This window comes from Cottoperca gobio, chromosome 16, assembly GCF_900634415.1.
Source record: "Cottoperca gobio chromosome 16, fCotGob3.1, whole genome shotgun sequence".
Classification (NCBI taxonomy): domain Eukaryota; kingdom Metazoa; phylum Chordata; class Actinopteri; order Perciformes; family Bovichtidae; genus Cottoperca; species Cottoperca gobio.
In genome coordinates this window covers 3,512,558-3,536,542 of record NC_041370.1, presented here as the reverse complement: position 1 = coordinate 3,536,542, position 23,985 = coordinate 3,512,558, and the positions used below count along the sequence as shown (strand labels likewise).

At 45.3% G+C, this 23,985-nt stretch overlaps 2 protein-coding genes across 3 annotated transcripts in view; one reads left to right on the top strand and one right to left on the bottom strand.

The window, feature by feature from the left end:
* The first annotated feature begins 703 nt into the window (after positions 1 to 703).
* Positions 704 to 8,017, top strand: znf526 (zinc finger protein 526). 2 transcript variants are annotated; one of them, XM_029450983.1, is made up of 8 exons: positions 704 to 1,041; positions 1,409 to 1,847; positions 2,507 to 2,673; positions 3,922 to 4,017; positions 4,119 to 4,927; positions 5,368 to 5,503; positions 5,598 to 7,166; positions 7,451 to 8,017. In XM_029450983.1, the coding sequence occupies exons 2-8, from the start codon at positions 1,553 to 1,555 to the stop codon at positions 7,616 to 7,618; spliced, it is 3,240 nt and encodes a 1,079-aa protein (XP_029306843.1). In that variant the 5' UTR covers positions 704 to 1,041; positions 1,409 to 1,552; the 3' UTR covers positions 7,619 to 8,017. The 2 variants fall into 2 exon arrangements, with proteins under 2 accessions (XP_029306843.1, XP_029306844.1); XM_029450984.1 differs by having other exon boundaries at positions 704 to 1,096.
* A 327-nt stretch (positions 8,018 to 8,344) lies between these two features.
* The window catches only part of cicb (capicua transcriptional repressor b), a 37,899-nt gene continuing 22,258 nt past the window's right edge, over positions 8,345 to 23,985 (bottom strand). Inside the window, 19 exon segments of the mRNA XM_029450980.1 lie at positions 8,345 to 10,346; positions 10,519 to 10,650; positions 10,946 to 11,080; positions 11,453 to 11,613; positions 11,708 to 11,865; positions 12,129 to 12,511; positions 12,614 to 13,072; positions 13,543 to 13,727; positions 16,600 to 16,760; positions 16,869 to 17,008; positions 17,398 to 18,412; positions 18,511 to 18,608; positions 19,174 to 19,312; positions 19,591 to 19,769; positions 19,890 to 20,022; positions 20,715 to 20,897; positions 20,997 to 21,108; positions 21,651 to 21,825; positions 21,982 to 22,131. Coding sequence (XP_029306840.1) covers positions 10,057 to 10,346; positions 10,519 to 10,650; positions 10,946 to 11,080; positions 11,453 to 11,613; positions 11,708 to 11,865; positions 12,129 to 12,511; positions 12,614 to 13,072; positions 13,543 to 13,727; positions 16,600 to 16,760; positions 16,869 to 17,008; positions 17,398 to 18,412; positions 18,511 to 18,608; positions 19,174 to 19,312; positions 19,591 to 19,769; positions 19,890 to 20,022; positions 20,715 to 20,897; positions 20,997 to 21,108; positions 21,651 to 21,825; positions 21,982 to 22,131 — 4,388 coding nt within the window. The 3' untranslated portion in view covers positions 8,345 to 10,056.

The following is a 23,985-nucleotide window of genomic DNA, read 5'->3' as shown; positions in this document are numbered from 1 at the left end:
ATAGTTATTATTATTACCTACTTAGTGAAGGTTTGGGGAAATCATTTCAAAACAATCACAAATCCTATTGTTATGCTACAGAAAAGAGAAACAGAGCTGATTATCACGAACCAACCAACATATTATTTATAAACTCCCATGCTCTCAAATTTAGGATTTTGTAAAATGTATGAAGTAAACAATACGATGCTTCCAGGCACTTAATAGATTAAATAAATAAATACATAGATGATTAACAAATATAAAACTGAGGTATGAACATAGTGTGTACATGATGTTTTTGTTTGGGATTTTGGGATATATATAAATACATTTTATTTTCTTTCTTTAGTTTTAGTGTGTACATTTAATGAGAATTGTAAAAAAAAATATTAATAACTAAGGCTTCAGCCTACATATTTACGGTCAGTATAAATTAGGTTTGGTTTGTCACTATTTTAAAGTAATGATTTACTTTAGTTTTTATTATATGTGTATTTGAGTTGCATAAGTTGAAAACAACCAAAAATAAAATAAAATAAACTTAAGGAAGCGCAAATTATTCTGAAAAGACAGACATCCGCTAAAACACATTTTTTTTAAAGCTATTGAAAAACTGTACTCTCACAGTCGACACAAAACTACAATACCCATCAGTAAAGCACAGTTTATGACTGACAGTCAGCCTTGTCCAATCACAGCTTCTGAAATGTTGAGACTACCGCATTGGGCGGGGCTTTGTAGCACAAGAATGGAGTCGATCGGCGGGCAAACGTCTCATTTCACGCATTGAAATGCAATTTTCCCACGGACATTTTTCATATTTTAGTATTTTCACGCCACCGACGGTGACAAGGGACTAAACACGAAGGCGTACGCTTGTGTGAACAAAGAGGTGTGACTACACGCGGGATTGTCCAACGAGAGTAAATGAGAGGTAAAGGGAAAGAAGGGCCCGCCGTCGCAGCCGGAGAGCTTCGGGGAAAAGTGGGTAGCGCCGCCTGACGGACCGCCAGACGAACCGGGCAGCCGCTGTCAGGAAACCGCGGTGCCGAGAAACAGGTCTGCAATATCGGAGGGAGCGCCGCCAACAGCTCTCCATATGCCATCGCACACTGTAAACAAAGATATTAATGAGATGTGTGAGATACATCAGACAATGATGAGGGAGGTAATGAGTGGTGGTGGTAGTGTTAGCATTACAGGGCCTTCATTTAGCTAACGGCTGCAAATTGCGTTGTTTTTTCGCGGGAATGATTTTATCTTAACACTTTTTATTGTACACTTTAATAACACATGTACCGTTGCTGTGTGCGGTGTGTGAGAGAAACACTGAAACCACATGTTACTTATTATGACTACTACATAACTGCTGCTTTCATTTGAATACTGTTCATTTGACCATGTGACTTTTATTTGTTTACTACAGGTGTGCTCCGACACTGGCCTTCTGGATGACACAAGTAGTCTTCATTCATTGTACACAGCAGAGAAGTTTCAGTTCAACACATCATATTTCATGATACACCTGCAACCTACATAAGAGACTTTAATACACAGAAACACACACAGCATGGCCGAGCAGCAGGAGGATGAGGAGGGTGTGTATGTGGAGCACCAGTACATGTGCAGCGAGTGCCACCAGCTCTTCAACACCCTGGAGGATGTGCTCATCCACCAGCAGATCCACACTGGCCAAGAGGGGGAAGGAGACGGGGAGGTCATGCACTTCCAGGGTGTTCCAGAGATGGGGCAAAACCAGCAGTACCAGTGTCTGGAGTGTGGGGCGCTCCTCATGAACCCTGAAGAACTGCTGCAGCACCAGGAGATGCACATGAGAGAAGCGGGGATGGAGGTGGAGCATCAAGGTGAGACATTGACGAACAGTGGAGTGTGTTGAGGTTTTATTAATGAATAGTAGATTTTTTTAAATTCTCATTCTACTGTACAGTATTTAATTTCTGTTCTGTCTTATTTTATAGTATATTTCTATATTATAAACTTACTTTTTCCAGCATTTATTATTGCACCACGCTGTAGCTGTTGTCTTTGCATAATGCAACATGATGCCATTCTGTGGAAGCCAATGTTTGGCTATTTATAAGGACTTTAGTTTTTAATTTGCATGGCTTTAAATCCAGTTTTCAGTTCTTTATTATCATTTTTCACAATTACAGTAAAGCAGTTGTTAGCCATGAGAATCTTGCATCTCATGCTCCCAACAATGTTCATTAAATATGTGTGAAGAAAGGAAAATCATGCAAATAAAAGCAAAGTGAGGATCTAAGACAAAAGATGGTGCAGGCTAAAATATATGCATAAATTTAAAATGTAAAATAAAGTTATACATTTAGGGCAGTACAACTGGATAAACTGAATGTAAACAGGAATATAGTAAATATGGAGTTAATAAATATATAGAGATGTAAACAGCAGCCTAAGTAAAGTGTATATAAAGGTAAAGTGACGGTATAATGGTAGAAACTAAGAAACAACACTAACTGTCTGGTTGTTTTGCTGTTTCCAGAGCTGTGTGAGGTTTTGGAGACAGAGGACGGGTCGGAGGGTCAGATGTCGGGACCTGTTCAGTACCAGTGTCTCGACTGTCTGGCTCTTTTTGACTCGCCTGAGACCTGGCTGGAGCACCGGCGGACCCACAGCAGGAGCAGCACACACAGTAACACAGAGACCATGGTAAGGGATTGACCTTACACTGTATGAATACTACGTAGTCTTTCTGTCATTGTCACAATTGTTGGTAATGTAATAAACTTACTTGGTGCCACACCCTTTAGTGAACACGGTAACTATACACACACACATTCACATTCTCTCCTTCGCTCCGTTTTGCGAAGGGCGGGGCTTCGCAGCTGACACACACACACACACACACCTACAGAGCGGAGGAGAGGGGAGAGCTAAATCCCCCCCCCAAAAGCAGTAAACCTAGGGGAAACACTTTATGTTGTAGGTTATATTCTTCAGACTCTCATCCTAAAACTAGATTTATGTGCAGTATAAAAAGTGCATTGTCATCTTCATTGGGAGTTTTGTCCTCGACTATCAGAGTAGAGTTTGTGTGCATCGAACCAGCAGACGCTTCAAATGTCAGAGAGAGAAGTTGACATTGGAACAAGCGTAAATCTGAGCTGTAAATCTGATTACAGCTCATAAACCTTCCACTGTGCTGAGTCATTCACATGCACAGCTCAAAATCTCAGCATGGGGGAAACACTTGGCAAGTTTCTGACTTTGCATTCGGGTCAGGTCCTTGTGGTCTAGAGAGCATTCAAATTGCTTCAAAGTAAAACATTTATCTTGAGTCTCTGGGCTGTGTAGGACAGCGCAGATACTTCGCTGTAATTCAAATATAGTTTGAACAGCAGACACTTCGTCTCCAAAGCGTCTGAAAAGAACTAAAAGACATGAATCAGAGCGACGGCTCTGAACCTTTTAGCGTCTTTGCTGTTCTAAATGAAGGAGCAACTATCAAACATCGCTTCATTTCTGTGGCACGACGTTCACTGAATATAAAATGGTTCCCACGGGTCCTTGAAGTCCTTGGAAGTTTGTGAATTTGAAGAGAAATCATGGCCTTGAACGTTTTTGAAAATGGACATAAATAGACACATGGGTCATTGAAAGTGCTTGAGTTGATGTATTTTGTGCAAGAATAGAAATAGTTGTTTTGGTATTTTCTTTACTTTACTGCACATATAGGCTACGCAGTCTGCATCTGTCTCCCGCAGTTGTGTTATTGTTTCACTCGCCACCTGCCTCGGTAATTAACCTTGAGCCGTGTCTCAAACTATGTTTGGTTCTTGAATTTGAGGGAATTCGGCCTGGAAAGTCCTTTTTTAAAAGTCCGTGAAATTGATGTTTAAAAAGGTGCAGGAAATAAGAAATATATAAAACTTAGTGTTTTTTTGGCCCTTGCAACAGGAGTACGTGCTACAGCCCGACGGCACCGTCACTCCACTGAACAACGTGCAGAACTACGTGCTGAGTGAGCAGCAGGCTGGGGAGATCTTGGCTCAGGTATTTTGGGATTGTAAACACCTCATAACAGGAATTGAATGAGCAGTAAATGAAGGGTTTTAAGGTTTGTACATGTTTTGTGCACTGTGTGTATTTTCCAGGTACTCGCTCAGCAGCAGCAACAGCAGCAGCAGCAGCAGCAACAGCAGCAGCAGCAACAGAAGAAACACGAGTCTGTCTCCAAACCTGCTGCATCCTCCCGTTCCGCCCTGCTGCCTCCAGTGACAGCGACCCCCGGCTCTGCCACCATGCACCTGCAGATCCTCACAGCTCAAGCTCTGGCAGACAACTCCACCATGTCCAGTCAGCGCCGCTCAAAGCTGCCCCCTCTGTTGCCCGCTGTGGGCCGAGGCTCTTCGGGAAAGCTGGGGGTTCTGGAGAACGGGGTGCAGAGACTGGAGTTAAGGTTGGCCCCCGGCGTCCAGGATGACACCCAGCAGCAGCAGCCAACAGAGCTGGTGGTCATCCACCCTTATGAGTGCTCTGAATGCTCCCTTCTCTTCCAGACCCCGGAGGACTTCCTCCAGCACCAGGGAGAGCACTTCCTGTGTCAGGACAAAGAGAGCGGAGAGCCAGGCGTCATGAGTGGCTTCGAGGAGGTGCGAGGGAGGGAAGAGACTACGGAGAAGGTGGAGGACATTAGGATTAGAGTAACAGAGAAGAAAGCAGCCGTCTGGGCCAAGCCCCAACAATGTGAGCTCTGCAACCGCACCTTCACCTCCGTCAACCGGCTGGCTGCTCACAAACGCGTACACGAGCAGGGCACGCACGAGTGTCCAGAGTGTGGCAAGGTGTTCAAGAAGGCCACGTCACTGCAGACACACATGCGCACACACTCGGGCGTGGCCAGGTACCTGTGTGTGGACTGTGGCAATGGCTTCACCACTGAGATGACTCTTATAATGCACAGGTAAACACCACAGCGGCCTGACGGACAAACTGAGAGCTGATAAACTTTCTATTAGGGCAGAAAAGTTATTCATAACGTTGACTTTCAAATCGTAAATCAACATTTGAATGCTGCGCAGCTTCTTCTACTTGCACGTCTGTTCCTTGTGTTTAAACACGGTGATTCTGCAGTTACAGATCAAGACACTGATATTATTAGTGTTATACTAGAATGGCTGCGTAGGATTGTTTCTGACCAGTGGTCTAAATATTCCCAATAACTCGAGAGCGTAAAGTAAAAAATATAGATGTAATCATTTACAAAACTCTTAAAATGTTTGACATTTTAAGAGTTGACAAATGACAGACATTAAAAGCTTAATTTGAAAAACCTCAATAGTTTTATTTTTAATGAATTTGGTACAACCTTCCCTTTGATTAATCTTTCCGTCTGTTTAACAGGAAGTCCCACACTGCAGATCCCCTTCACAAGTGTCAGTTCTGCAATAAAACCTTCACCAACATGACCAAGTACCTCTACCACCGCAGGACCCACCTCAACCGTGACTCATCCGGCACACCCGCCCCCGTCTCCATGGTAGTGAAACAAGCATATCCCCTCCCAGATGTGTCCTCAACCTCACAGTTAATATAACATTTCAATGGACGTGTGCTTGTTTTTTTTGCCGTAGGTCTCAGCCCCCAGAAGAGCGTCTCTCTCTGCCCTCGCCATCCTACAGCGAGCAAGAGAGAAGAATTCTCACACTAATGAGGTGAAGATCAACGTGCTGGCCCCTCTCACAGAGGAAGAGATGGAAAAATTGGGAGATGATCCAAAACAAAGTTCTCCGAGCAAAGTGGAAGGAGGTGAAGTGGAGAAGCAGGGGGAGGACAACAACATGGAGGTGTGTGTCCCACTTGAAGGCAACACCATTGAGCCTCAGCAGGAGAAGTCTGGCTTAGCTACAAACCCCGCTCCCCTGGATGACACGGGTGGAGGAGTCACAGCTGCTCCAGCTGCATCTTCAGACAAAGGGTCTTTTTCTTGTCGTTCATGCTCTAAGACCTTTCCCTCGCAGCTGCAGCTCGTTCACCATCGACGCAAGTCCCACGTCACCGAACGCAGCTTTGTTTGTGGCATCTGTGGCAAGTCTTTTAAGAAGCAGATCCACGTGCGCAACCACATCCGCACTCATACCGGAGAGCGGCCCTTCCAGTGTTCTGACTGCGGCAAAACCTTTTCATCGCTAGCCAACCTGACGAGGCACACTCTGATCCACTCTGGCGTGCGACCATACCGCTGTGACGTCTGCCACCGCTCCTTCTCGCAGTCCTCAAACCTCCGTCAGCACAGCCTGCTGCACTCCAATGCTGCAACGCTGTGCTGCCCGGACTGCCCTGCCACCTTTCGCTGGCCTACCAAGTTAGCTGCACATCGCTACACTCAACATCCGGGGGCTCCGGCCCCTTTCCCATGTCCCCACTGTGAGGCCGGCTTCCTGACCAGGAGACAGAGAGACGGCCACTATGTGGAGCAGCACCCCACCCTGGTGCAGGCTGGTACGGGGGTAGAAGTGGGCAAAGAGACAGACAACCAAGCAGATCTGACCTCAAAGCCCTCCACCTCAACCACAGCAGAGACTGAATCAGGGGATTCAAGCAGCCTCGTGCGGGGGGGTCTAGATTGTAATATTTGTGGGAAGAAGCTCAATTCTCCTGCTAATCTGAGACTTCACAGACTCAGCCACTTCGCCTTAGGCTCTGGGCGGCCGCGGTGCACCGCCGGGAAGCGGCCCAAAGCCCACCAGTGTCCTATCTGTGGCAAACTGTTCGTGTCTTCCTCTGGAGTTGCACTTCACCAGCGGGTCCACACTGGCGAGCGCCCCTTTCCTTGCCAAGTGTGCGGCAAGCGCTTCCGTCAGAACACACACCTGCGAGAGCACCTGCGCACACACTCGGGTGAACGGCCGTTTCGCTGTGAAGTGTGCGGAAAGGGTTTCATCCAGAGCATGCACCTGGCTGAGCACCGCCGAACACACACGGGCGAACGGCCGCATGTTTGTCCGCAGTGTGGCAAAGCCTTCAAGACCTTTTCTAATCTGAGGAACCACAAGAAGACCCACGCCAGGCAGCAGAGGCTGGACGAAGAGGCTGCTGCCATGGAGACCAGCTCTGCTGTGGCAGTGGTGGACGCTTCGGCAGTAGAACTAGCTAACGGGCAGCCTCAGATCATCCAGATCCAAGCCGCCGACCTTCAGCAGGTCAGAATGCATTTCCTATTTACTCACCCCTAAAACAAAATACATGAATGAAGTCTCATTCATCAGTCGTGTGCTCACTACTTCAAACATGCATTTAAAACACTTTTAGCTGTTAAGTGACCCCCATTTTATTAGCTAACAGGGTTAGTAATTATTAAATCATTATTTTATAATAAACTATTTTGAGTTCAAACCGTTAGTGAGGGGGTGACATTTAGTCAGCACCTGTGAATGTGTCTGTGTACGCTGTGCTGCAAGTTGAATGACTTCCTCCTCTCTCACAGGGCACTCCTACCATCATGTGTAATGAGTTTGGGGAGACCATAGCCATCATTGAGACGAGCGAGGGAGGCGTGCTGCCGCTGGAGCAGGCCTTGGAGATCTATCACACAGCTTTGGAGAACGGCCTCGCCATGGACACGGTGGCTGTGGACGGACTGCAGCTCCTCTGAGTTCAGTCGCAATGCGGACTCGAACAAAGACTAGTTGACGACTGAGAGGTTTGAGTGTTCAGACTTCACTGGACCCAGATATTTAATTACTGGACAAGAAGTTATAAAATGTCAACATTGATATTAAGTTCAGCAAACAGACCAAAGTAATTAATATTCCCCTTTTTACAACGCTTAGAGGGATCAGTATTAAACTTTAGTGAAATAAATGTATACTAAAACTTAAGGATATGGCAATCATTATGAATACAGACCGTCGGTTGTGCCTCATGAAGTTTGTATAATTAATTTTATCATTTATATACGAAATGGATGTGATTCTTCTTCTGTTTAAAAGGTTTGGTCGTGCTGTTGTAAATAAATGAAATCAATAAATGTTTTTTCAAAGCGATGACACTGCAGAGATGATGCGAGCTTCATTTTCAAGAGCTCCAGGTACATTTAAAGGGACAGTTCGCCCCCAAATCAAAGATGCACGTAGAGCTATTTTTAACCGTATCGCTGCGCAGAAGGAAGTGTTTATCGACGAGTGCATTTTCGGTTCCTGTATGAAACTGCTCACAACAAGGTCTGTGGATTATCTTCAGCAACTGCAGAGTGCCATCTAGTTCCATTATAGTGGAGAAAACATCTCTGGCGTTCTAAAGTATAGTGTAAGTTTTTACATAACATTCTCGACCCTCTGAAGGAAAATACAATTTCCCACATTGCCAGCGATAAAATCACTTTAATTGAACACCTATTTTTATTTGCATACTGAAAGATACAGATACAAACTTAAATTATTCATATAAAGTCCTCTTGCATACTGGAACAGCAACACAAGGAGTAGAACACAAAAACATTAATAGCCATATTTATTGTTTTTTGCCGTCGGTAATAGGTGTCTTATGTTCAATGACAGATTTTTCCTTATCAATAATATAACGAGTCTACTGACTCTACAGTAATTATGTACAACACAACCAGTATTAGATCCTACCAGCTCTTTGATTCATTACCCTCCCCTCACTTCCCCCCCCAGTTTCCTCTCCGCCTGTCTAAAAAAGGAGGTCTGGAGAGAGCAATAAAGTGACAAAGGTAGGAAGGAGATGTACAAGTGTTGACGCTATAGAATCAAACTTCGCGAGGGACAGAGAGGCATACAGGGTCGTCTAAAAACATACGCTTATTACTGCAGAAAGAATAAAAAGGTCCACGTTGTCGTCCTCTTTGAAATGTCAATAAAAATAACTGCACCGCAGGTACCTTGCTGAGGTGAGAGGCCAGTCAAGGGAAGACTACAATGGAGGAACTGTACAGGTGTGCAGCAGCTTCTCTCACCTGCCTCCAAATGTATTAGAAAGAAGAAATAGTACAAGAAATCAAACGGCTGGTAGAAATGAAGGAAACGTCTGCCAGCAATGGGAACAGAACTAAGGACCAGGATTCACTGCAATGATATAAGGAGTAATAATAATAATAATAATAATAATAATAATAATAACCATTGGAATAGTACAACAACAAACTGAATATGACAATGTTAAATACAAATTATTTTAAAAAAGTTAATAAAACTGCTTGGCAATAGAGGATTAAGGCCTTATCAGCCTGACCTCTACGACTAAGAGCCAGGATGTGCCCGTTGACTCCGACCCACTCCTTCCTTCATGGCAAGCGAACGAGAGGCACGGGGAACGCTCAGTCCCTAACGACTGGCATGTGCTAGTGTCAGTCGCAACAAGGGAGGAGTTGGCCAGACAGGAAATTGCAGGAATGATGGCACTGCCAGAAGTCCACTTGAGTTTCAGTCCATATGTGTCAGTCCCTCCTGGTAGACCTCCCCTGAAGGTCTACAATACAACGGAGGAAAAGATCTTTCCAGGTCCACAGTAACGAGTTCTCTTGTTCAATCAAATAATTTCCGGCTGTTGAGGGCCCAGCCCCCTAATGTCAGCAGAAACACAAGCTTACAACAGTTAAGTCTAAATACAGGTTGTTCCTCAAGCAGACACTTACTGCTCATTACTCCTCTAACGCTATTAAAAACAAATATCAAAACAATTAATGTCCTTGTTTTAAAACTGCTCACTTGTTACTGTTGCAGAATGTGTTAAGCAGGTCTCACCGTCCAAAAAACAAGAACCCTTTCTTCTTCAAGGCGAATGAGTGCAGCTGTACGCAGCGGTCCTTTGTTCACTGGCATCGATGGGAGCTTCCTCCAAGGTGGGTACAGAGCGCCGATTCACGTGTGGGAATTAAGAGTTTGCAGGGTGTGTGTGTGAGTGTGTGTGTTTTTTTTTGGTACATATGGTCGCACATTACTGAGGATGGAAAGAAATTAGAAGAGATTTAAGAGTGTGATAAAAAATAAAAAAGCACGTGGGGGGAGGGGGGGGGGGGGATTGTGTGACGTCAGCAGTCACTGATTGGTCAATCTAACGTGTCAGCATCCCTCATCTAGAAAAGTCATGTGAATCCCGAGGATCCTCCGGGCTTCCATCCGTCCCGTGCTCCATGTCGTCATCCTGCAGCTCCCCGCCTCCTCTCATGGATCCTTCTCCTGACTGGGAGCCAGAAGGTCCAGGGAGGGGGCCGAGGGAGTCGGGGATGCCTAAACCAGAGACATCAGAGGGGGCGGCCGTCTGCATGATCTTCTGCCGGACCTCCCTGATCTTCAGCTGCAGACACACCTTCGTGGGGAATATATCGGAGTATCTTGTCTGGAAGGCTGCGGTGGCCTGAGCTGCAGACACGACGACAACAGACAAACAACATGAATCTACAAGTGCAAAATCACGCTCCATCAAGACGTCATCACGTTCATACCATCAATCGCCAGAGAGAGAGTGTGTGAGTGTGAGTGTGAGTGTGTGTGTGTGTGTGTGTGTGTGTGAGAGAGAGAGTGTGTGTCTTACCTGATGGGAAAAAGCCTTGTTCCTGGAACAGCTGCATGACCAGCGCTCTCCTCTGGTCCAGTGTTCGCCGCAGGGACGAGTACGGCACCTTATCAAACTCCATATCCGTCAGGATGTCTTCTCCGTCTGTGGCTGAGTGACAGACAAACAGGGGGAGACGTTGAGTCTTCAGGAAACCTTTGCTTATAGGCGGCACCAACCAGGCAGAAAATAATAAAGCTTCTCTGTAAATATAAATATTCTATTAAGGTCCGCTGAGTAGCTTCTTCCAGAGCTTTCGACTGCATCTTATGATCTTTGTTAGCCTTCAAACTTCTACTCGATATATTTGATATCATCTCATCTTGTGTTTTTATTTCTAAATTATTTATTATTAAAATGACCTGACATGAACTAAAGCGAGACGCCTCGCCCTCCCGTGTGTTACCTGCTCTGTCGAAGGTGAAGATGTCTCCCTCACACTTGGCGGCACTTTTCGGCGTGTTGGGCTCTGAGCTGCAGCTCGAGCGCCGCCGACTCTTTCTCTTCGGAGAGACTTGCTCATCAGTGGCTGAGTCCAAATCTAGAAGCACACACACACACACACAAACAAAAAGAGATTCTTATTCAATGCAGCAGTTTCATCCTGAGTCCTCTGCTGCACGCTTCACTTCAGGACACAATAAGAACAGTGAGGAGGACAGGACAGTGAGGAGGACAGGACAGTGAGGAGGACAGGACAGTGAGGAGGACAGGACAGTGAGACGTTGCCGAGACTAGTCGGATATAAATGTTCACTATAATCTGAAAGTAGAATAAAGCGTCCAGACCTTTAGTCGCAGCACTGGGGGTGTCACACTATTATTACTATTATTATTATTAACATCTGTTACACTGAAATGAACATGTTATATAACTAAAGCCTGCTGCAGTCAGAGTATCATGAGAGTGAAACCTGTAGAGTTCTTCCTCTTGCGACGATAGCTGCCCAGGATGGCGCGGGGTGAAGTGGCCAGACTCTGCAGGGTGGGTGAAGGCAAGACCTCCTCAGGCCGAAACTCTGGCAGCTCTGCAAAGCGCTCCTCGAAATACACCTCCGACAGCACCCTGCCCGACCAACGCACACACAAACACACAATACACAGTATACACACGCCGTCCAGCAACAACCTCCGACACCTTACACTGAAGAGTCATAAAGGTAACTCACTTGTCCACCGAGTCAAAAGTCTTCTTCAGTGGTGGTGGGCGGGCTTTAACTTTTTTGGGTGCTGGACCCTCTTTGTCAGTCTGGGGGGGCGGCAGGGGGGGTTCTGTGGCTGATGCAGGGGGGGGAGATGAGGAGGGGAGGGACTCCTTCCATCCAGCCTGTACACAAAAGTTCAATTTATAGTTCTTACCTGGTTATAAAACTATTTAATACTGATGCCTCTACATGACCTTCATCAGTAACAGGATATGACCTTATTGACTACAGGACGGAAGAAAACATTTTATTTTTGACACTATATTTGGTGGTTATGGCCGACACTGGGACACTTGTAGTTCTTTTGAGTATTGTATGCAGAATGACACATGAATCATGTTATGGGTCGTTTCTCCTGGAAGTCAGGGTGTGATGTTCCTCTCACCTCTTTGGTGGTTGTGCTTTCTCTGTGTCGTGTGTCAGAGGAGTCCGCTGCACTGAAGCCCTCCAGGGGTCTGTCAGAGGTCAGCGGCTCCTCAGCAGGATGTGTCGATGGAGACGCAGTCTGTCCCGCCAGCTCAGGATCAAAGGAGAAACGATTCGTGGCTGCAGCATCCCTCTCTCTTTCTCTTTCCCTCTCACGCTCTCTCTCCCTCTCTCTCTCACGCTCCCTCTCTCTCTCACGCTCCCTGTCTTTCTCCCTCTCTCGTTCTTTTCCTCGGCCTCCTCCTTCGTAGCTGCCCACGGGGATGTTCGCCACTGTTGCCTTCACTTTCTGAGGGGTCCTGACTGGAAGCTGTATTAGTTTTGGTGTACCTGGTGCACTGCCTGTAAAAGCAGAACGTTTAAAAGATGATATCATTAAAATTATACCCGACAAATTACAACCATGTAAATGAAGTGTTGTAGAAACAATACGTGCAGCCGTACCAGGTGTTTGGATCTGAAGTGGAGGACTGCAGGGCCTCACAGCTGAGCCACTGGGAGGTGCCACTGAGCTGCTGGAGGTCTGCCTCTCCAGATGTCTGTCTGAATGCATCAGCTGCTCCGTCTGCCTCTCAGCCAGTCTGTCAGTCTGTCGATCTGCGGGTCTGTCCGCAGGCAGGTGCCTGTCTGCCTGTCTGTCCAGAGCGGACTGCGGATGAAGGCTTGTGATGGTGGCGGGTGTCGCTGTGTGTTTGGACAGGATGTGGGGGGAAGCGCTGGAAGGGCTGGAGATGGAGTAGACCACGCTGGGGGGCATTGCAGTCATGGAGACCACTCCTGTAGCCATGGTGACGCTCGGTGAAGGAGGGTAGATGGCGGTGACTATCTGGCCCTCGGAGCCGGAGACGGGGGCCGAGGTGGGGGGCTGTGGAGACTGAGCTGTGGCCAGGAGCGGGGGCTGACCTGGATGAAGGAAACATGAGACCCAGGAGGCCAAATATTAATCTTTTCACTTTCGGAAACACTCGCAGTGATAATATAAATATTATATTATATAATATATATTAATTAAACAAATTAGTTATTCAGTCTCTCGCCAGCTGTTGGTCCAGATTTGACCCTGTGATGAATGTGCTTTTAACATGGAGTTAGGTATCTAGTCCTACTGTCCACACACACACGCACACACACACAACACACTTTATAAAAAAAGAACATGTAAAAGTTAAAAATGTAAAAATTAGTTATGAAATTAAAAAATTAAACAATTCAGGGAAGCCAAATACTTTTGTTAGAGGGCTGGATTTGTCCTGGGGGGGGGGGGGCTGTACGCCTAATGCTGTTGTATCATATCGCTCATTTCATACACGACTCAGAAACAAATAAAAATAGCATTTAAAGAGCAGAAGCAATGAGCGCTGCACAGCACTGACCTGCAATCAGTGGCTGAACCAGCGTCTGCCCGGGTGGTGCGATGGCAGTGAGCCCCAGTGTTGCCAGGGGCGATGGCACATATGCAGATCCAGACAGGGCTTGCTGGGGGGTGGAGGAGCCTGTTGTCGTGGAGACCAGAGGCAGAGTGGATGGGACCCCCGGAGTGGACTGGACATAGGTGATCCTGAATGAGGACGCACGGAGAAATACAAAAATGAAGATAGGGAGAGTGAAGAAGGGAAGATGACATCTCTGTAATGAAAGATGACAGAGAGTGTTTACGGTACAATAATGAGCCAGACCAGGAATAAAAGGGAACAGAGAAATCATCAGAAGGAAAGAGGAAGACAAAAAAGAAGTTCTGCAGTGAGGGTCAGGGGGTGAGTGTACATCACAGCGAGCAGCGCTGGATGACTAGTGCTATATATACGTGTGTGTGTGTGTGTGTGTGTGTGTGTGTGTGTGTGTGTGTGTGTGTGTGTGTGTGTGTGTGTGTGTGTGCTAGGAGCTGAGAGGTAGTGTGGGGGTGGGTGGCAGAGGCAACATGGGCCACCAGCAGCATGACTAACACATCCAGAATAGAGCTGCACTGCTACAGCTGCACCCCTGCTGGAGTTTTTGTTTCTCGTATTGTCTGCTCGCTATAAGAAATGTGGACATCCCGGCAGAAACAATACAACTTCCTTATATATCACTTCTTAAAGTACCACAATGTAGCTGGAACTACGTCAATCTGTGAACTAAAAAGGAAAATACATTTATTTTTGTTCGCCTATTCAAGAAGGGATGGCAACCTTGAGCATCTGCCGACACCCGACTCAGTCTTTCTACCTCTCTTAAACAACTAAGCTGTTAATAATACATTAATAATAATAATACATTACCTTTGCTCAACCTAACCATCTGAAAAACATCATGCTCAAACTGTGAGACTCCCCTAAGCCAGCAAGAGGACTCAGTTATGCAACACTGCTGCTGCTTATTTAAAGGTTTTCACACTCACAGAACTTTTAGCTACATTTAAATCTGAGTATTTTGAATAATACCGTCTAAAACACTGGATATACTCAACACCTTTTGATCCGTTGCAGTGATTTTGGCTAGTCCCTCAAATAACCACAATCACAGAGCACTCAGAATAAAGCTGCCTTGTGTAAACACAGTCGCACATTTGGAAAAGGTATTTCATTCCGTCTGAAATTGTAGAATAAACGTTCAATCATCTGTCCGATCGGTGGAGATGGTCGCGTAAACGCTCCTTCTGATTGCTTTCTGTTTTTAAGGGTAAGCACACGTTTTCTGTGCACGGTCATCCAATTTCCAAGTCAAAGATGTTTGCAAGGGAATTATCTTTTCCATCTGATGTTTAGTAGCTTCAGGGAGATTTAGAATCAGTGCAAGATATTGATAATTACCTGCCTTTCATGTCTGATACCGATAAATAAAGTTCATAAGCTGTAGTTTATGCACACCTGAGGGTAGGAAAGGCTAAGATCTTCCACAGCTCTGACCTAAACACATCTAACTGACGTCACTGTAGGAACCACAAAAACAAAGAACAGTTCTGACTTGCTATTAAAAGCACATCAAAAAACTTGCAATCGTGTCGTTTCCCTCCATCGGACTGTGAAGACGCTGCTCCTTGTTAAGTCAATGAAAGCAATTTGGCTTCGTATTAACGGCCTGTGACTCATCTGCTGAAAGTTTAGTATCGGAAGAATACATAATGATAATTCATCGGGCCGCCGTATGCATCGTGCATCACTAATTAGTGGCTTGCTGTCTCCCATTTAATAACTGCAGGAGTTGTACTTTCTGAAACAGAAACGCTGCACAGCAGTAAACCAATGATGGCGATCAAAGCTCGTCTTGTCTTTTCAAAGATTTGCTCGACGTGTTGGAACTCCTTTTTCTAAATATTTTGTCTGGAGCATGTACACAGGACATGCTAACAGCACGCCTTATCTAAATTCTTTCTGACGCACTTTGTGAATCATTTCATGGAAGTCTTCAGCCGGATTTATATCATACAGAAACAAATATTTGGCTCGTGTAAACTCGAAAGAAAGCAGAGCCACTCCTGTTATCAACATTTGCCCAGGGTAGGATGAGTGTGGCTGGCATATGTTCATAGATGGGCGCCTGTTCGTCAGAGATGAGCCGAGCTTTACTGGCACATAATGTGTTTACAGCTCCTTTCAGACATCTGATTGGGAACATTGTTGGGTTCATCTATCTGGAACATGGATCTCAATGATAGAACGTTACAAGTCCAGTGTTACGGAGGAAGCTGCAGCGCTTCATTCGGCAGAACATATATAAACACATGCCGACAGCACCCACACTGTTAGTTAGGTTTGCAGAAAAGACAATAGAGAAGATATAACTAATTCTCCTTTTGCTCACACGCAGATTATTCTGGAGGTGAGCACTTGCTGGATCTTTTACCCTTTGCAATGCAAGAGAACATCTCTTCCTACCTTAACATTGGCTCATGTACAGTATTTATTTTGTCAAAAGGCATATTAAACAGATCTAATTTTGATGCGCTTAAGAAATCATAATTGGGCCGACGTTTCAAATTAATTACACAGCTATCTTAAGAAGGCGGCACAAGGCGCACGTTTTATCATAACATTTTGTGTTCTTCAGAAAGCAACATGCTCCAGTGACAGTATATTTACATGGTGAAGTGCACGTCTGAAAGAGACTTTTTTTAAATCATTATTTCAGTGGCAGGTGGGTGGGTTTAGGCTCTTGAAAATAAAAAAGGGTGCTCGGCAGGCAATTACAGAAAAGCATTTCACAGTCAATTTAGAATAACTGTTGGGGCTGAAAACTAATCTGCACTCTTTGTGTGGTTTATTGTGGTGCACTAAAGAGATGACGTTCACCACTTCAGCACAGACTTGAGTTATTTGACATATCCCTGTTGTGGTTTGTGTATATACAGTCACTTGCCAGATGTCAGAGGTGGATGCAGAACGAAAAAACACAAAAGGGTAGTGTCTTAGGTTCATAATAATTCTTTCTTTGTTCGTGTGTTATTGTCCTACCTGGTATGAGCTTGTGGCAGGAGTAAAGTCTGGGAGGGGGCTGATCCTGGAGCCATTACAGCAGCTGTGCCCATTGTTACAGGGAAGGAGTTGGCAGGATGGAGCGCTCCGCCCTGAGGAAGCTGGGACTGGACCACAGTCATGGGAGCTATCTGGATGATCTGGCGTGGCAGGAGGAAGCCATAAAGAAAAGGATTCAGCGTTACTGAAGTAATGGACACCATTTATGAAGTTCTCACGTCGGTGTCTCCGGTGAAGTTCTCACTGACCTTGCTTCCCGTCTGAGCCCCGTTCTGGACCGGAAGAGGTGGAGCCACGAGGGGGAACTGTTGGGCAGAGGCTGGCGCTGTCCGTACTGTTGCCATGGGAACAAGCATTTTGCCCTGGAGCACTGGAGATTGTGTTTGCACTGATCACAGAAAGAACGAGCGTTTTATTACAGAATTAAAAAGGTATACGCAGCTCGTCATGACTTCACTTAGTAAAGGCTCATTCATGCTCAATGTTAAATATGTATATACATACAAACAGATTCATTCTGTCCGTATTATTATTATTATTACAGTTACTACACAACAGCTGGGAGGAGATCGGACCGGAATTAAATGCAAGTTGGTCGGTAGCGAAGGATAAGTGGAGGACCGTGAGCGATTTGTTGTTCTGAGCTTGCACACAGTTGGAAGTATTGCCAACATCCATGTCAACATAAAGGCTGCATGGAAGTACGTGGGAGCGCATCTATTTACGTACGTAACAGGAGCAGAAATAAGCCTTTACTGTGATGACTGCAGTTCTCACCTCTAGATCCCGGGCTGACCACTCCCCCTGCTGAGCTGGACGTATATCCCGTCCCCTGCTGCTTTCCATTGGCCAGAGTTATGTGTGTGGGTGGAGCTGTGGGCAGGTTGAAGATACTGGTTGGCTGGCTGAGTTGCTGAGGTGGACTCTTGGGGTGGGTGTTGGCAGGTAGGGTGGGCAGGATGTACTGAACTTGTGTGATGGCCTTACCCCCAGGGGACGCTAGGGAAGAGGCGGGAAGGAACTGGGGCTGAAGCAAGGACAGAGGCAGGGGCCCGTTGGTTTGGCTGTGCGGTACTGAAACAGCGGAGGAAGGAAAGACCTGCTGCTGCGAGGGCTGAGGGTGGTGGGAGGGGGCGATGAGCTGTACAGCAGGTTGAGCAGATAGAGCCCCTCCTAACACCAAATTAGTCACTACACTACCGGGCCTCACACCTGCAACTAAAGGATGAGGTGATGATGATGAAGAGTAGTACCCACCCCCTGTGGCTGGGACCACGCCTCCTGGTCCTGAACCAATCAGAAATTGTGTCTGCTGATGGGGAGTCAAGGACTTCCTCTCTGGCGGATGCGGGCTGGACGATATGCCTCCATCTCTGGACTTGCTGGCGATGGGGAGCGGTGTGCTGATAACAGGACGCATTACATTGGTCACCACCGTAGACGCCACCCGTACAGCGCCCATGCTCAGGAGTTGGTTCCCGCCCAGTGAACCTACATATGAGGAAGGATTCCCTCCAGCTGAAGTGGTGGAGATGACTGAATGTCCAGAAGTGAGGGAGAGAGATGTGGCTTGCACTCCTCCTCCTCCTCCTCCTTCTCCCCCAAATGTGTCCTTACCCTCTCCACCTCCTCTATCCTTCCTCCTGTGATCTGAAAACCCTCCCCCTCCTGATCGCCCCTCATCATAGCGCTTGCTGCTAGGGTAAGAGGACAGTGAGACACTCCTGCCATGAGGGGTATGGTGTGAGGAAGATGATATTGCAGAGGAGCAAATGACTGGAGCAAAAACTCTCTGAAAGGAAAAACAGAGAAAGTTATTTTAGAGAAAATACTTTAAAAACGACAAATAACTAAATACATAACAGAAAAAGTATTGTTCAAGCCGGTCACCTTCCGATCACTTTCGTCTCCGGAACCGTTCTCACTGTCGCTGTCAGTCACCCGCTCCTTACACTTCAGGTCTATAGAGCTGCTAGGATAAGGGTCCTCTGTGGAGAAGAGAAAACACACTACAGCTACACTTGACAATCCTGGTCAGGGTGTACTTAGTGTCTGAATCAGCTCTTAATGCCATCAGATCTTTAAAAGTGGTCACAAAACTGGTCTTAATTCAGCCACATTATGGGCTATAGAGATATATATCTAATGTTCGCACCGCCTTGTGTCCCTCGACAAAAAGCCAATAACAACGTAACAAATTGGATTTTGGATGAAGGAAGAAAACAGGCTGTGGCTGAACTAAAGTTTATGATACTTACATGAAAGTCTAATGAGCTCGTGTCAACCACACACCATATTTCAGGCATCTAACCAAAAAACATTTTAAAAAACCCATCGAGACGAGGGAACAAGAAGTGCAGAGACTGCTGACTCATTTCCGGGTTTTTAGGACTCATTCCTGCAACGATCTATTGTATCGTTGAAAATTAATTCCACATGCAGTTGCTGGAAATGTACAAATTGGATCAGGGACACAGGAAGCAGTGTACGAACACTTTAATAAATCTAATCTAATGTTCAGGTTTCATGAGCAGAGTAAGTCTGATTTCTCACCAATGACATCGTCATCGCCCTCCTCCTCACAGATGACCATGCGCTCCTCGTCACTGGTCATGTCCTCGCTGACGCCCCGCTGTGACCGAGACAGGGATGGGGCGTGACTCGGAAACTGACTGCCACCATCCCCACACATCTGGGGGAAAGAAAAAGTAAGAAACTGTAGCAGAGAACTTTGGATTACTTATTGGTGTGTCAATGAGTCTTCTGTGTTTCATATTCCACTGTCCCAAATGCCACACATTTCCCATGCATGTGTCAGAGAGAACAATTTCTGTTACATTGACTCCATTGGAAAACAAACTAGTCAGCAGAAGACTGTTAATGTCTCGAACAGTGATAATGGTCGCCAACTTATTTTTACAATATGCAAAGTTGCATAATATAAAAAGGTTTCCAGTGCTCCTCTCTTACCTGTGCCAGTTCTGCCAGAGCCTGTGTATTCCCCCTGTCACTCCGCTCCAGGCTGTGCATGGCGCTTTGAGAGAAGGCTCTGGGACGGGTAAGCTGGCCCACATGACCTTCTCCTGTAGTCCTTTCAGACACGCCCACCAGACCTGGCCCAACACCCTTCAGCTCGACAGAATGGGGTTCTATCAGGGGGCAAAAAGAGCAGAGTTAAAGTCCTGGAAAGTATAAGAATACTGTAAATAAAAGAGGTTACAAAATATACAAGCGTTTGTTGTATGTACTGAGAGCTGACTGAAACAAACCTGTGGACTCAGACATGCTCCTCTCTCTGATGTCTTTGCCGCCTGGGACCCCACGGCCATCAGAGCTGGACTTCTTCCTGTCTTTGTTGCACCACTTCCAGTCCGGGTGGGCCTTAAAGTGGGCCTCTTTCACCTGGGAGTAGGAGAAGGGAAAAGTGAAATATATAGTACATGTCGTATAGGTTAGCACAGAACACATTAAAGTGGCAATAGATGAGCTTTTTGCTTTTATTTATTATGAAGTTAATGTTTGCACAATGTAATACTGTAGCTGTAGAATAATGACACAATCAACGTTAAGATTGGCTCCATAAGCCTCGCTTTCACCGTGCGATTCTGTTGATCTCCCGGGAGAATTAAGGCTCGATTTGTAGCCGCGGAAACCAAAATGCGGTGTTGCCGAGTCTTTTCCAAATAATGTAGCTAGGACAAGCTCAAAAAGTTGGCATCATCAGCTTCATTGTTGCTTATTGGCGACGTGAATGCACATTCATTTGTACAAATTTTGTGGTTGTGTCGGTTGTAGAGCAAGATGAGAGGGAGAGGCCCCGTGCTGTTGGCAGAAGAGGCTTGGACCGCTAATTCTCTGAGCAGCATTGAGAATGAATTACAATATATACTGTATATATATATATATATACATATATAAATAATTCATTAATATGAATAAGTCTTTTCAAATTGCTTTCAAAGTAGGCTCTGAGGACATCGGAAAGAGATTCGGTTGTCTTTAATAATACCACTTGGAGACGCTGGGGAGGAAAAGTCTATTGCCACTTTTTAAGACACATTCTTAAATAGTTGTCTATAAATTAATCTGTGTACCTGGAAGGCCAAATCATGATACTTTTGTTTCTCTTTAGGTCCCAGAGCGTACCACCACTCCCCAAGAATCTTGCTGACTGTCCGGTTGTCCTGGTTTGGGTGCCGCTGGTGCACCAGTGCTCGATGGCGCTTACTGAAAATCATGAATGCATTCATTGGTCGCCGGATGTGGTCCTTCTCCCTCTGAAAGAGCGAGTAAGAAAGATAAAAAAGATATTACATATTTTAGTAAAAAGAACATTGAGAACTTTGATGATGATGATGATGATGGGAGAAGATTACCTTTCCAGGGCTGCTCTTATCTCCATCTTTGGGCAGCGCACTGAGGGACTGAGTGCGTCTCTTTACTGGGGCTATGGAGATGGGCTGCTCTGGTACAACGCCTGGGAGGAAGCTGAAAGGAGACAAAAACAGCCCTCTGTTTGTAATCTTTATTAGATATTGTCCTTCGGGACAATAAGCACATACAGATTTCTCTTTAAATGTTTTATATTTAAAACTCTAAACTCAATTGTGTAGCTACTATTATTCATCTTAGAGCTGCACGTCTATCAGATGCAGGCACAGAGCACAAGTAGTTCATCTCCCATGAGATACATCAGCAGATTCAGCAGATAGCTCATCCATTTCAATGGCTGACAGCCTGGCCACTGCCTTTCATATAGTGATAGAGCCCAGAGATGGAATGCTTTTGTTCCCATCTGCTTTGTTCTGGCATAGAGCTCTTCTGCCCAAATAAGCGCGAGGATACAGAAAATATCACACTCCCATACTGTATGTGTGGGTACACAGTACCACACAGAAGATGACTGTGAGGGCTGACTTTGACAAATACATAACCACTTTTTATATCAACTGATGAGGTTGTGTGTGCAGTGCGCATCTTTAAGTGTTCATGTAACCTTACAGCTTTGAGAATAAAATCAGAGCACTCACGGGTCATCCACGTCACTCTCTGTCTCGCTGTCAGGCCTCTCCCTCTCCGCATCTCCTTTCTCCTTCTCTGGAGGAGGCTCATCAGAAGAAGGGGGAGGCCGGCACGGAGGACCTCTCTCTACGATAGGAGGTGCCTCTGCAGGCTCCTGTGACAGCGCTGCCACCCCCTGACACTCTGGGGAGGAACAACAAAAAGAGAGGTATATTTGTTTGGGGCAAAGTAAACAATATATGAGATTGAAAACAGTATTTAAATCCAAGGGAAACTAAATGAACTTGTAATAAACACATTTTCTACTGCCTATAGGTCAAACATAAATGTGTTCAGTACCTGTCTTCAGACTGGCTGCTTGGGGGTAGTTGACTGGGTGATGACTCTCTCCCGGCTGAGAAGAAGCATCTGACTGAGTGGGTGCCAGGAAAGGGACCAATGAATGCCAGGGGAAGACTGGAACTGACCGGGGCTCTACATTGGTCCATACTGCAGAGGAAAAACAGCATTGTTAATTACAGCTAACCCCATCTGATGTTCAGATAAAATACTTCCCTGCACAGAAATCCCAGTTCATCTTACATTGAGCTTTCAAAGATGCTATTTCCTTATTAGGGGAATCAAGGCCCTCAGTGTAACACTCCCACCAGAGATGCATTCCTACTCCAATCACAAACTCTAATCATGTATTTTAATGTGTTTGCAATGCTACAATACATGTTCTTTGTTATTATTTTGGAGCGATATAACCCCAATTAAATAATCCTTTAAATGGACAGTAAGATACAGGATTCTCGGTGAATGCAATGAACTACCTAAAAATAAAACAATATCAGTGCTTAGAGAGCTGCCGCAAATAACAGTACTGCCACAGTAGCCCTCCTTCAGCCACTCAAGTTGTTGAATAACTCCAACAACAGCAGATATACAAAAAGACTCTCTGTTCTCAATAACCTGCTGGCTGGAGAACAGACAACTTCATATGTTCTTTTGCTGGGTCAATAAAGGATTTGTGATTCTGAGAAGCTAGTACAATCTGAACCTCCATAAATGACTAAGGGACTGTATAAATCCTCTTATTATATTGATTTAAATTATTGGGAAACATATTTTGATATGGATGCTTCTCCCCAAACTTTAGAGCAACAATCTGTCTCCTATAAACCTTCCAAAAAAGCTTTTGTTGGATATTAATTAAACACTTTTGTTGCATTATGCTGCAAATAAACAATAGTGAAAAGTTGCTGTATGGAACAGAGCTGGCAAAAAGGACAACATTATCTCATATTAACAGTAAAGTAAGGGACAAGGACTAACCAAACATGCTTAATCCTTGGCGGAGATACTGAGGATTCTCTGATGAGAACATGGTTGAATGAAATCCTTGAGGTTTCCCAAAACGAATAATAATAATAATAATAATAATAATAATAATAATATAATAAGTCCTTTTAAAGTTCCTATTCTACAACACACAGAACTCCAGATAATGAAACATTTCTAATCTAAAATCTCGAGCTGATATTGTTGGGAAGCTCACAGATGACGACAAGTGCTCAATGGTGTCCGTTTCATCCCTACAGGTTGCGGTCATCATTTCACAATAATTACTGCATCATCAACCTGCATCATGGGGATCTTAAGCTGTGGCATAGAGAGGGATCTTTTTTTTTTAAAGTTCTAATGCGATGAAACATAAAAATATGTCTGTCATGTAGAGTCCATCTCTCCGTATCGCAGAATGCCGCAATCTAAAAACGCACATGAATCAAACATCAGCGGACAAAATGTACTATAGACGAATACAACACAACACAAAACTTAAGTTAAATGTGTAAGAATGCAACAGTGCATTGCAAACCAACTTAAAGCAATGATTATGATCAAAGTCAAGCTTCCTGCTCCCTTTGGTCTAATTACCCCCGATGCCCTCTCTCCCTGTTTGTTTACATTACTCCAGCAGCTCGGTCATGAAGGGGTTAACAAGGCCTCTCGCTCATCCACGGCCTGGATTAAAACATCCGCCCGGAACCTACGCAGTGTTTCAGGGCCATGTCAAACTTTGCTCTGCACTACAATATAGCTGCAGACAGGTGGGGGTCATCAGCTATTAAGAAGCCCACCCGTGAGTGAAACTGCTAAAGGGCTGCTGCAAGAGGGCTCTGTATCGATCAGGCTAAACAACACTGCAACAAACAAATTGAGGCGATCAAAGCTAATGAGATGTGTCTAACTTGGAAGAGCAACTAAAGCAACTGCTTATAGTCCATGTGTGCACTGTTTACTTTACACAACTATAACACTTGCATATTCATATAATGACCCAACAGAGACGCCAATTTA

What these genes read in the sequence shown, in the direction of transcription:
- znf526 (XM_029450983.1), top strand. Translation starts at nt 1,553, where the DNA reads ATGGCCGAGCAGCAGGAGGATGAGGAGGGTGTGTATGTGGAGCACCAG. An exon ending in GATGGAGGTGGAGCATCAAG is followed by an intron (nt 1,848 to 2,506) that starts GTGAGACATTGA and finishes TGCTGTTTCCAG; the next exon opens with AGCTGTGTGAGGTTTTGGAG. An exon ending in CTGGGGAGATCTTGGCTCAG is followed by an intron (nt 4,018 to 4,118) that starts GTATTTTGGGAT and finishes TGTATTTTCCAG; the next exon opens with GTACTCGCTCAGCAGCAGCA.